This window comes from Protobothrops mucrosquamatus, unplaced genomic scaffold (genome assembly GCF_001527695.2).
Source record: "Protobothrops mucrosquamatus isolate PMUCROS unplaced genomic scaffold, P.Mucros_1.0 scaffold211, whole genome shotgun sequence".
In the NCBI taxonomy this organism is placed as follows: Eukaryota; Metazoa; Chordata; class Lepidosauria; order Squamata; family Viperidae; genus Protobothrops; species Protobothrops mucrosquamatus.
The window spans coordinates 180311-193774 of record NW_015386565.1 but is presented as its reverse complement, the minus strand read 5'-3'; the positions used below and the strand labels follow the sequence as shown (position 1 = coordinate 193774).

The 13464-nt window shown below is 34.9% G+C and overlaps 1 protein-coding gene across 2 annotated transcripts in view; it reads left to right on the top strand.

Annotated features, from left to right (window-relative positions):
- CALB1 (calbindin 1) overlaps nt 1–12622 on the top strand; it is a 21899-nt gene extending 9277 nt beyond the window's left edge. For both annotated transcript variants that reach the window (XM_015813983.2, XM_015813984.2), the window contains 9 exons: nt 611–685; nt 3998–4081; nt 4186–4242; nt 6856–6933; nt 8099–8154; nt 9001–9040; nt 9130–9183; nt 9303–9374; nt 10745–12622. In XM_015813983.2, the coding sequence (XP_015669469.1) occupies nt 611–685; nt 3998–4081; nt 4186–4242; nt 6856–6933; nt 8099–8154; nt 9001–9040; nt 9130–9183; nt 9303–9374; nt 10745–10858 (630 nt within the window). In that variant the 3' untranslated portion in view covers nt 10859–12622. The remainder of the gene's footprint in view (nt 1–610; nt 686–3997; nt 4082–4185; nt 4243–6855; nt 6934–8098; nt 8155–9000; nt 9041–9129; nt 9184–9302; nt 9375–10744) is intronic.
- The last annotated feature ends 842 nt before the right edge of the window (nt 12623–13464 follow it).

Here is a 13464-nt window from a genome sequence, read left to right as displayed (position 1 = left end):
CTGTGTTGCTATGTGCATTTAGAAGTATATCTGAATGGATATTGTCACCTATTTCTGCATACTCCTGATTGAGTACATATGACTGAAGGAGTAGATCACCTTTTCTTGAACACTCAGTATAAAGAGTAGATCTCCTTTTTTGGAAAGCTTTTCACATACTTTCTCAAGAGGCAAAAATAGTTCTTTTAAAGGAAACACCCTAAAAGTGTGAAAATGGCAAGAATACAGAGTAGTGACTAATGTTCATTATAGCTAGATAGAACAAGAATCCTGAATTTTTTTTAAGTCATAGATTTATTTATATATTTCAATCTTAATCTGAAATTTAATAAAAATCAGAGATTTTTTATTTTATAAATTCATTTCTTAGCATCCATGAACTTAGTTTTTTTTATCAAGACGCCTCTTAATGTGACTATTCTTAATGAATTAGGCTGCACCTTTTCTTTTTTAATGAGGTTGACCTCTGTCTAGAGGTCAGGGTCTGTCTATTCTGCATTGCAATAATTCAGTGCTTTGCAATATGGGCAAAATTTATGGGATGGATTGTGGTCTTGCTTCCTTTTTGTCTGTGCCTAAAAAAGATAATCAACATGCTTTTTATTTACAGGGCTTAACCCCAGAAATGAAAACTTTTGTGGACCACTTTTCAAAGACTTCTGATGGAAAAATAGGAATTGTAGAGGTAAGATTGATTCTTATTCTGCATTAATTTACATGCTGTGCAGTTATAGCTGTGCAGAGACACAAAACATGATATGATATTTATTTATTTGTTTTTTCGTTTATATTTCATATTTATAAACCACCCATCTCCCTCAAAAATGGGCTCTGGGTGGTGTACAATATAACATAACCAATAAATAAAATAATGTATAAAAATTAACATTAGAAATTAAAAATTAAATTAGGGTAAAAAATTTCAAAAGTATGAAAAAATGCAATTAAACACCAAAAGGGGGGAAATCCTAAGATGGAGTATTACAGACGGGGGGGGGGGACTCTCAAGGGACTAGCCAGCCCCATGGTTGTGGAAGGCCAAGAGATTGGGGGATTTTCCTCACCTCTGGGAGGAAGATGTTCCACAAAGCAGAGGGCAGCGGCATAGCAGGGTCTCTTCCTAGACCCCACCAGTCAAAATTCTTTGACTGACGCGGTCTGTAGCATATCTTCCCTGCCTGATCGAGACCAGCTGCTGAGATTGGGCGAAGCCGGTTCTGTAGGTAACTTGGTCCTATGCCATGTAGGGCTTTATACGTGAAAACCAACACCTTGAATTGGACCTGGAAACAAATTGGTACTCAGGGTAGTTTGCGGACTACGGTGTTATATATGATATCCATATAATACATGTATATTTTACAATGGTTGTTAATACTATGCTACAAAATGTTATACAGCCACCTTTTTTGCAGGGGAAGTCTTGAGGCCCAATCAGATTATAGTTCTCTAGTCTGAGGAAAGGAAGGGGTACCATTTATATCATCTGTTTTTCTCCTGTGTGGATGGCCCCATTCTGAAGTGAATCCATTTGTCATTTGCATGTCATCTTGAGATAATTTTATAAAATAGTAGTGGAGTGCTGGTAGATTGAATTTGTTCTGATATATATTCAGTCAATGCCTCTGAGCAAACTCTGTGAACTCTTAGCTATACTGTCTCTATTTGCCATTCATGTAACTTAGCAATGACATTACTAATATTTCATCATAAACTAAAAGAGGATAGATTGATATCATTTACTCCCTATCAAAATATTAGTGCAACTGAAGCTTTCATCATATCTTGATCAGCCTAAATTTAAATCTATGCTCCCCAATTAAGTACAACAGTTTGCTTTGGAATTTGCTTTATTCAAGCAAAAACAGAAAGTGAGTCTTTTAAAGAAATCCAGAGGAGAGAGAATATTTAAGAGGATTAGAATTATTTTCTGATAAACGATGGAAAGATGTAAGACCATTTTTGCTAGATGTGTATCCAGGTTGCAGCAATAATCATGACATATGATATTCTCAAGACCACAAGATGGCTTGAAACAGACCATTTTACAAAGTTTGTGTCCCTTCTTGAGGATCTATTTCATCTTTTGGTCATTGCTGCATGACAAAATAAGGGATCTACAGTCCTTCAGCAGCTGCTGCACCACAGCAACTGTTGATATAATAGTTGGAGTCTAAAAACATCTGAAAGAAAAATAAGCTTCTGATCCCAGCCATACAATGCTGACCAAGGTTTATCCAAGTATTCCATGACATTTCTGGAAATCAACTCCTGAAAAAATATCCAGATTCACTATGGGAGGTATTTTCCAAAGTCACACTTAAAAAATACATTTGTTACAGAAAATATTCACAATTTGAAATAGCGTCACTGAATGACTTGATCTAGACCTGAAGACAGTTCTCAGGACAGGGATTGTATTGGTTGATTTCAAGGCTAACAAGCATCATGTCAAGAATCTGTTAATTCATGGGAAGTGCAGGAGGAAGAACTGAACTGAAGCCACAGTGTGTATAAGAGTCATTTGCACATTCTTACTGCCATAAATCAAATGTTTTGTATAGCTTCATGATAGTCTGCAATACAATATTTCTCTAGCCACACTGACTTCGAGTCTTCTACCAGGTCTAGCCTAGCAGTTGACCTAAATCATAAAATATCAAAAGATTGATGATCTCCTGCTTAGTCCTGGAGATGGGCAAGGTTTTTTAAGATTCCAAGATGCCTATTAGCAGAAGGTTCATTCATTCTATTGCCTACCTTTCTTCTGTTATATGTTATCTTATATAGGTTTTTTTCCCCAGGAAGGGCTATCCACTGAGGTCAGTGGCTTAGTACCTTCAATGGGGGGGGGAGCTCAAAATATTAACATTACTCTTCAGATTTCATTTTGACTTTGTTTTCTATCTTGAATTGAAATAATTGATATACCTCATCATTCTGAAAGTAGAACACTTCCTTGGATGGTACTATAAGAAAATAAGCCAAAGGCAAATACTCCTTTGAAAAGGTCTTGAATGCACTACTTTTCTCTTCTCAGACTCTTGTTACTGTTTTTTCTAGATGATGGTCACTTCATCCATCCTTTCTTCATTTTTCCACTGTTAAAAAGTCAATTTCCTGTTCCTTCCTCCCACTGTTTTTTTATGAAGCTGTACTCCACCCCTTAAATTGTATAATTTAAAGAAAAACATGGAATACAATGGAGAATCTTTCTCCCCTCTTTATCTGAAGCTTATTGAAATTTGAAAATATTAGTGGAAAAGGCCCCAATTTTTAAAAAACAAAGCTAATCTGGGTGATTGGAGGATCCTTTTCTCATCTACAAATCAATATGAAAAGTTATTTTGCTTCTCTTAACAATAAAACATATTTACAACATTAAGATTTCACTAGCATGTAATAATCAGCCATTTGAAATTTTGAGAAATTTAGAAAGGAAGATTACTGGTTTAAATATTTTGTAGGAACGTGTAGGATGGATCAACAGACTAAAGACTCTTGGCTAGCTCACATATCACTGCTAGCCACTTATAAAATGAAAAGGCTAAATACACATATTGCACCAAGCCAAAACAAAACTAATCACATTACGACTTCTATCATTTTATCATTTGTGATCTAAAACTTATCACTTTGTTGTTTGTATGTACACTGCATTGGAAACAAATTCCTTGTGTGTCTAATCACACTTGGCCAAAAAAAGAATTCTATTCTATTCTATTCTGTTCTGTTCCTCTGTTCTGTTCTATTCACTATTCCACTCCACTGCACTCCATTGCACTCCACTCCATTCCATTTTTTCCAGTTTAGTGCTGTGATAGTTCAATGTATTGGATACACAATAAATTATTCATGGATTGTACCTGATATTTACAAACTACTAATCAGTTGTATGCAAATGTTTCTTATTTCCTTCTGGAAACATAGTGCAGTAAATTATATTTTTATTCTAGTTAGAAAAATAATTCTAAATAGAAGTTTTTTTTTTCTTCAGCTTGCTCAGATACTGCCAACAGAAGAAAACTTCCTATTATTTTTTAGATGCCAACAGCTGAAATCTAGTGAAGATTTCATGCAGGTAATCCACATACATTTTCGCTTGTGAAAAATTGCATTGGCAAGGTGCAAAACTTTGCATATGGATGTATGCATTTTTTTCAGTTGCTATTTTCTTAATTTCAGACGTGGCGAAAATATGATAGTGACCATAGTGGATATATTGATGCTGAAGAGCTTAAGGTAAAAAATCTATATAATCATTTTTTAGATATTTGGGGTATTCTACATCAAAAGTATTTGCATAAAGCAACAAAATAAACAAATCTTTAAAAGTAGAGACTGTACAACATAGCTGTAAAGATCAAAGAGTTTAATTTACTGTGCTATTTCTATTCCAAGTACATTATGCCAGCAACATTTAAAAATTATAATTCCAAAGAAGAAAACTTACAGAATACAACTACAAATTTCTTTTAGAATATATAACCTCCCTGAAACCAGTTTTGCAACCCATGAATGTCTACAGATTATTGTTTCTGGATTGTACCATTGTTCTGACTGGATTGCAGGAATAAACATTGTATGGGAAAACAGAAAGCTAAACACTAGGGAGAAAGCCCTAGCTTAAATTTCTTAAGAAATACTTCTTTCTCTGTGAAGATAAGGTATTCATCTATGTAATTACTTATTCCTGGAGCCCGAAGCAGTACAATCTAGGAACTGATTTATTTTTACTAAATGTGTTTAGCCTTTCAGCTAAATTTAAAACAACAAATATATAATAAAACACTGATAAAGAGAGTAAGTTATAAAATTAACAAAATCAAATATAACTACATGCATCATAGTACTTCTTAAAGTCCTAACCGAGATAAAGCCAAGAGATATAGATAGGGTTTTAATAGATGTCAACTGGCATAAACTTCTTCAATAATGGATGACTATTATACTAAGAAGGGTTACAGAATTTTTTTTTCTAAGCATAGACATACAACTATCATCAGATCCAGCAGAAGAGGTATATTATGGATCCCATCTGCTAGGAAGGTGCACTTGGCAGGACCAAGTGAGGCCAGCTTCATCCCTGTTGATATATGGAAGTCCCTCAAAACTAGGTTATGCTATCAGGCCAGGATATCCCAGGGGACGAGTGAGGTACTGAGGAAGTTCCATCGTAGTTGGCATCGGCTGCCCTCAATTTAATAGCAATTTGTTTCTTGGATATTTTAAAAAATATATTACTGTTTTATACTTTTATTATATACCATCCCAGGTCACTTGTTTTGTGAGATGGGCAGTCGTATAAATTCAATGAATGAATAAATAAATAGAGCAGTGACAGCTGATTGCAGAAGTGGACGGATTATGTTTTGAATTAATCTAAGGAAAGTCATACAGATTATGTGCCTTATTTGATCTTAAAACATTTCATAGTTTTCTCAGATAGAATAATAAAAATGTTCTAGGCTTCTGTTTAGCTAAAACATGAGCAACCTAGAATAGCCCAGCTGAGTTTCCTACACATTTTCCCACTTGTGCCCATTCCAATTAAAAGCAAAAATAATACCAAGAATGATACCAAGAAAGAAATTTAGAACAAGCATAGGTAGGGATTTTTTTGCGATAGGCATTCATAATTCCCCAGCTCTCAAAACTTCTACCTTAATAAAGAATTTTATCATGTCACTAAAGTAGGGCAACTGGCTGCCCATCTGGGAAACAAAATTTTCTTGCAAGGTCAGGAAAGCAACTTCAGCTCTGCTAACTAATTATGGAACCTGCATTTGAAAGAACAGGCACTGCCAGAACTGAGTGATCAGGAATGGCAAGCCTGTAGCCTTAGGGTCACTCATAGTCTGTGATCTAATTTGAAAATACTTTTGGAAGGGCCAAGGGTTCTCCTAAGGGCTTGATGTCCTTTCCCCATAGCCTGTTGCTTGGAAGAAGTCAGTATCAGAGAAAATCAGGAATGTTTGATGAGAAATGACCTTATCCAAATTAGTTCTGACCTCACCTGCTGCTTGTCTCAGTCTTCCCCAGCATACACCTACCCAAAGGGAGTCCCATTCTTACATAAAGCTCTATTCAGGATATTAAACTCATTCAAATGATGACATTTAGAACTCAAAGAAGCACTGTGTTTAGGAAACAAAATTCTAACTTCAAGTTGAGGACCAGTTGATGGGGAAGTGCTAAAGCAGTACTACTTAGTCACATGAGTCACATATCCCCTTTCCCCTAACATTTGGCTTCTGTCCTTATAAAAAAATAAGTCAAGCTATTTGTACTCTTAGAAACTTCCAACCATTTTCAAGTAGCCCCAAATCACAAAACAACCAACAGTCATGAAGTCACCAACAGGCCTATCAGTTGGTCAGAGGAATGAAGCTGTGGCTCCAAACTTGTGACACTCTTAACATAAACTGGAATAGAAGCTTTCCTTATGCCTGCTAGCTGGACAGAGAATTATTCTGTAATATAATGCTAATACATTATATTTAAATTATGGTATAATGCAGGCTAATCTAGGTAGATCCTCCCCATTGAGAGGACTAGCCATCTTGAATGTAAGAGACAGATTCAGTTTTCAATTGGCATGACTGTTACTCGCTATACTCCTGTCATTTGCATTTCAAAGGTGTATAGGGCAATCCATGATTACTTAGAAAGAAGATCTATTAAGGTCAATGATTCTTACCCCCAAACGTGAATGAATTGGGATTATAGCTTTTATATTTTCATAGAATAATGAGGAAAAATGTTATTTCTCTATCCATAATTAACTAGAAGGAAAAGATTTTATTCTTCAAGCATATCAAAGTATTGCTTTTTGATATATTAATTTTGTTTCAGAACTTTTTGAAAGATTTACTACAGAAAGCAAACAAACAGATTGATGATTCAAAACTATCAGAATACACAGATATTATGGTAAGACCTATAACTGCTATTTCTTTGTTGGAATTACAATAATTGCCCTACCCCATTTTAAGATACCCATACAGAACTTAAAATAATATCTCATAAATGTATTTAGATTTTGTCACTTCACCCTTTGAGTTACAATTTAGTTGGCTCCATAGGATTCATAAATAAAGAATGGGCAATAAAAAAACTCTGAAATAATAACTGAAGAAATTCCTATAACAGGTCCATTTTGTGTGTACAAGAACAATCCGCTATTATCTTTGTGCATTTGTGTTGCATGGATTTCATTTACAGAATTGTCTACAATTTCCTAACATCATGTTAGGAAAGTCTGCTCTCAGTCTTCTGGAGATAATGAACTGAAACTCAAGAGAGTTTTGGGAATGCCATATACTGCATGTACATAACATAGTTTCAACTACATTAATGTTGTAGTGAACTGCTATTGCCTTGGGAAATTTTTGCATAATCAGCCTCAGAAGGTGGGGTTTGGAGATGTGGGGCTTGGGGAGTGCCATTGTAGTTAGAACAATGAAAACAGAACAGTTATTGTGCATCTTGTGCATTTTTGGGGTGGGTGGGATAAATAATAAATTTAGTTTCCACCATTTTAATTCTAACATTTGTATAGCATTTATATTAAATTTTATCCAACTTTCCTTTGTGGACCTATACTTAAAGTGGCTCAGAATTCTTAATCAGTATGAAAAATGTCTTAGAAAATCAGTCTAAAAGACTGAATTGTCAGGTATTTTTCTATGTAAAGAATGACTTTGGGTCTGATGGCTTTTAGAGGAGAACATGATAACCAGCAATTCTCCTGTATAACCTTCTATACTTTCCTGGAGGTCTCCCAAGCTTTCAGAAATGAATCCTAATTGCAGAACTCAATGCCAGGATTTGGAATCCAACCTGATCAAAACAAAATGTAAAAGCTGATGTAAAAGCTGTTGAAGAATATAATATAATATAGTAAAGTACATTAAAAGGTCTCCTGAAACCCAAACATTTGAAGAGTGACAATGACTTCATGGGGGGGGGGGGCTACTGGGTTTCATTGAGTTAGCATATTTCCCAGATATGAGAGACCTGTGCTTTTAGTCAAACTTTTCTCCTTTTGGTTTTTTAAAAAATAAAATTCTCATAGACTATAACTTTACCTTTTCAGCTGAAGATGTTTGATGAAAATAATGATGGAAAGCTGGAATTGACAGAACTGGCCCGGTAAGAATATTTGGAGAAAAAAGTAAAAAATCTCAATTGGTTGTGGAACATGACACAATGCAAGTGGGCAAAAGGAATGCTGGTACTGAGTACAAAGTGCACAGCCAGTGCTATAGGATGTGCTGGATTGGTGCCTCCAAGGATAAACTGAGCAGTCCATCCTTGGGTGGAAAAGGTCAACCCAAGCAAGCAATTGTCCAAATGTCTGCATGCACTGTTCTTTGACATAGGGAAGAAGAAGGAAATGAGGGCTTCCAAGAGAAGAAACGACCACACTTGTAGGCCCAGCTAGCAATATCCTCCTCTACTCCCAGCAGTTTGTTTATTTGTATCCCTTTATTATTATTACGAATAACTTAAGGCAATGAACATATTCAACACACCTTCCTCCTCCTATTGTCCCCACAACCCTGGAGGTGAGTTGGGCTCAGAGTGTGACTGGCCAGGCATTTTTTAAAAAAAGTCTTCTCAAAGGATTTGTCTACAAAATACAGGATATTTCAGCTCATTTGACTTTCTCAGCATCTATTAATCTTTAAAGAGAGTGAAGTGTATGTGCACAAAGTGTTTTAAAGACAAAGTATTTTGACCTAGAAAGAGTTTCAATTTGAAATGCTTAATTTTGAGTTCACCCAGCTGTTCACTGAAGAAGTGGTGTGAGCTGGAAATAATTTCTGGTGGAAAAGCATTAATGAAACATTAATGCTTTCAACTTGAAATAACTCTAACAAACTGGATATGGGTTGTTTCAAGCTCAAAGCATTTCGGATTTGAAATAATTTGCTTTGCTCTGTTCTCTGCTTGTTTAATCACTATGGAATTGTTCTGAATTTGTTTTCTCCCAAGGTTACTGCCAGTACAGGAAAACTTTCTCCTTAAATTTCAGGTATGCCAGTTTAAAAGTGTTTTATATATTCATATACTGATATCCTGATTCATTTCTGTTCTAATATTTGTCCTTCTTTTGAATATTAGGGTGTTAAAATGTGTGGAAAGGAATTTAATAAAGTTTTCGATACATTTGATTCAGTAAGTAGACTTTTTTTTTTAAGATAAAGTCTGTGAACTAAAGTTTTCAATGTATTTCTAAGCTGCAACAAGTCAATGAAAGCAGCAGAAATGAATAATGCTGTTTTTTTTCTATTCAGGATGGGAATGGCTACATAGATGAACAGGAATTAGATGCTTTGCTAAAAGATCTCTGTGAAAAGAATAAAAAGGTAATTCTAAGATTTCCATTTAAATTGTACTTAACGGGCCTTTTTCTTGTTCAAAGTCTAGTCAGTTCAAGAAATTCTTTTGAAATGCTCTATATTTAGAATTCTAGATACAAAAGGAATGAAATCATATATGTAATACCAGACAGCACAGTTTACTCCTACATTAACTCTATTCGCATCACTGCTTTAGCAAAACAGTCACCATTTCTCTTAGATGTGTCCCCAGGCTGAAAGTAGAGTAGCTGTCCTATCGTCTTCCTTCTTTGAACTGAATACCTATTAACAATGAATTTGAAAAGGATCACACAATGCTCTGTCTTAACAAAGACAAAAATAGCTTCTCTCTTCTCAAACCCCTTTCCACTGTTTTCTTTCAAACAGCCCACAGGGAGCAGCAATTAACCATATTCCCTTAGAGGACCATAAATGTCAAACAAGAAGTCCATATCTAGCAATACCCCTGGTAGTTAATTCATAGTAAAATGGTAGGGAATATGCACTTAGTGACAAAAGAATGGAAACACAGTTGTTGATATGGTACAATGCCACTCCTGGGGCAGGATTCACATAGGTTGCTAAGGTGAGGGTTAGCATCCCATAGACAATAGCTTCCCAAACCAAAATTCTGCAGTAAAATAATGCTTTTTTTGCTCTTTGCCCCCCCAAAGGTATTTTCTTTTGCAAAAATAAATTTAAAAATGTGTGCATGAAGCTTTATTAGGTTTACCACAAATGTTTTGATTTGATTGTCCCAGCCCAGAAATTCAACCCTTCTCATTCAGTGGCACATCATTGGCTATGCCCACTGTGATGCCTGAGAGACAAATAAAAAGTAAACAAATACATAAATACATAATCCTCACCTGCCAAAGGACTATTATGCTTACAGTAGGGATTTTTAACTGTTTTTTTAATAACACACAGTTGACTGGGTTAATAGATTGCACTAAACCAGGTATGTCAAACTTGTAATGTCACGCAACATATTGCAACTTTTCCCCCATTGCCGGCAATGGTGTGGGCGTGGTTTTGGCGTGACACATCCAGCCCACAGGCCGGCAGTTTGACATGCCTGCACTAAACCATAAAGCAGGTATTATAATATGCAATTGTTTAAATCATAACTACACAAAAAGCAAACAGTAATTTAGTTTAGCACAACACATAAACACAACCCCAGAAATACACACTGCTTCTCACACTCCCAAACTTTTCTAAATCAACTCCTTTCAAATGGCTTGGTAACAACTGTTCCTGTTCCCAACCACCTCAGTGTAAATGTGAGAAATGCAATTCAACACTACTGGAGGATGTCAAGTCGAAAGGAATATCTAGTGACTTTAAAATACATTTTCTTTTTTAAAAAACAGGAATTAGATATCAATAACCTTGCAACCTACAAGAAGAACATTATGGCCTTGTCTGATGGAGGAAAACTTTACAGAACAGAACTTGGTCTCATCCTCTGCGCTGGGGAAAATTAGAGTCTGTCCTCATTTCCACTCCAACTAGTAATATATTGTATCTTAAAAAACAAAAAAGGAAATTAACTGTGCATTATAAGAGAGTAGGCTTTATTTCTTTTATACTTTGTAAATTTAAAATTGCAGATAGATGATTAGCCAGGTCATGTGGCACATTCTTTTCAGCTTGTTTCTACTATGTTCGTAATGTACAGCTTTTGTAACTAAAGAGGATGTCTTAATTACCTGGACCAGTCTGTCAATACATTTACCAATAAACATGGCTTTGTTTTTGTGAGACATGGGAGAAGAGCACAGCGGAGATTGGTATTGGCTCGGTCTCCATTAAGCAAATAGATTTTTGACAATGTCAGAAAGAAACACACATTTAAAATCAGTTTAGGATGATGGTGGATTTCTTTTTATTTTTCTTTCCTTTCTTGTAAAGGAATGTAGGACATGGATAGGAGGGAGGCTGTTGGGATCCACCAGAATCTCTTGGTGGTGTCATCTTCTAGAAAGTGATGGTTAGCCTTTTTGTCAAGTGTACTGTAAGTCAATCAATCCAAAAAGACTAGTCACCTCTGTCTGAAACCACTGAGAAATATTTAAGAAGTGCATTATTTGCAAACCAGTTTCAGGTGAGAAAGGATGTGGGCATAGAAACATCAGCAGTGCTTTAGATTACTTTGATCAGGTCAACTTCCAACATGTTATAAATGCTTTCTAGCTTCTTTAAATTCACTACCAAGGTCAACAGAGGCTCTGGATGTGAAGGTGCTGAACTTCCTGATGAGTTTTTAAGCTTCCTTGTTGCCTGGCAAGAACAACATTGTATTTTTACTGGAGAAATGGCATATTTCTAATCAGTTAAAAATTAATACATAAAATTGCCTCATATTTTTACTTTCAATCTTTAGCATTTGTAAATGGTGTTATATCAGAGAATGTCAGTCCATTTTTCTAAAACTATTTCCACATTTTGCATAATATAACTCTTGCAAACTGCTGTTTTTACATCATTCTGTGTAATCTATAATTAAATTTAATATGCTAATATACTGGTACACAATTTGTTTGATATTCTGTTCTAAAATAAAGGCTACACAATCATATGGATCAGCCCACAACCCAGCTAATTTTCCAAATCCACCAAACCCTCCTATCCTCCACAAGAGGTAGTGAATTTATCTCCTAATTTTTGTACGTGGTTGAGGCATACGCAGTGCAAATAAAATTGCTATTATCATCCATGTACCTAACCTAGAAATGACTCAAGGAGTACAGCAAACATTGTGTCTGACTCTATACATACCTAGTCAGAATTTCCATTTAATTATTTTGAGTAGTTTTGTCATTTATTTGTAACAATCCAATGAAAGTACACTGTACTATCTGTTTACCACAAAAGGAAGCTATAGAGGCTGATTCTCAATCGTATCAATTCAAATGGCATTATATAAACATTTAAAATATTATTTATCAAATCTTCATACATTCATTTAATAGATTTTGGGAAACTGTATTTTACTCGGCTGAAATTTATTCACTGCATCAGTCAGATCTTCCAAACAAATGTGATAATATTCCCAAGTCTGTATTAATGTTGATTTAACTTGTGACACATCTATTTTTATTACTGTATGCTTTCTTGATCAATCTATTCCTTTAAATATACTTTCAAAGACAGTTACTTAATATAATGTAAAGCTGCATTTTTTTCCTACCATATGACAACTAGAATGCACATTTCACTGATACAAGTGAGATAAAATTAGCAAGTGTTTGTATGTTTTTTTTTAAATTTATACTACGATTAGGTGTGTTTCTTCATCAGAAAGATTACTGCATCAAGGTTACTGCTTAATCAAGTCAGAAGGCTATTTTCTTAATTCTACTTCAAGCATTAACCATTTAAACAATGGTAACTTCTATGGGCTGTTGCATGTTCAAAGAATTTGCATACCACTTCAGCAGAAGGCAGCTTCATATGGTTATGGAACTGTTTAATTACTAGCATTTGGTAATACTGTGAAGAGATAAAGTTACAGTGAAATCATTTTAGCTAACTGTAAATTATATAAGACACCAATAAGTCGATATATAATCATGGCTTTTGAAAAAGCTTGTCTTACAGGATATTCCTTTTATTTACCATGGTAGATATTTATTAATACAGGATCAATACTTCTGTTGATCAAAATATCAATCCTGACTCAAATGTTACTCAAGATGAACCTATAATTAAGCATCTAAATATACATGCCCTAATTTTTGTTAATACTGTGTGGGCTACAAAGCCCACTAGCATTTAATAGAGCAGCTGCTGTGAATCTTCATAAATTAGGCCAATGAATATTAATTACTAATTCATCTTAGTATATTTTATTATAAATTAAAGCACAAGGATAAATGTTATATTTTCCTGGATGTTCCCTCCCAACTCTTTACATGAAAGAAAAAAAATCTTAGTCTATGAATGTGATCAGTTCAAAGTGGAGCTGAAAACAAAGGTAACAGTGATACATTGTTTACCATGAGATTTGCTCTCATCTCTCTAGTCTTTTTCAACTGCATTGCTGTTCTTGGGTGTCAAATGAACACATTATCATATTCATAAAAGAAAA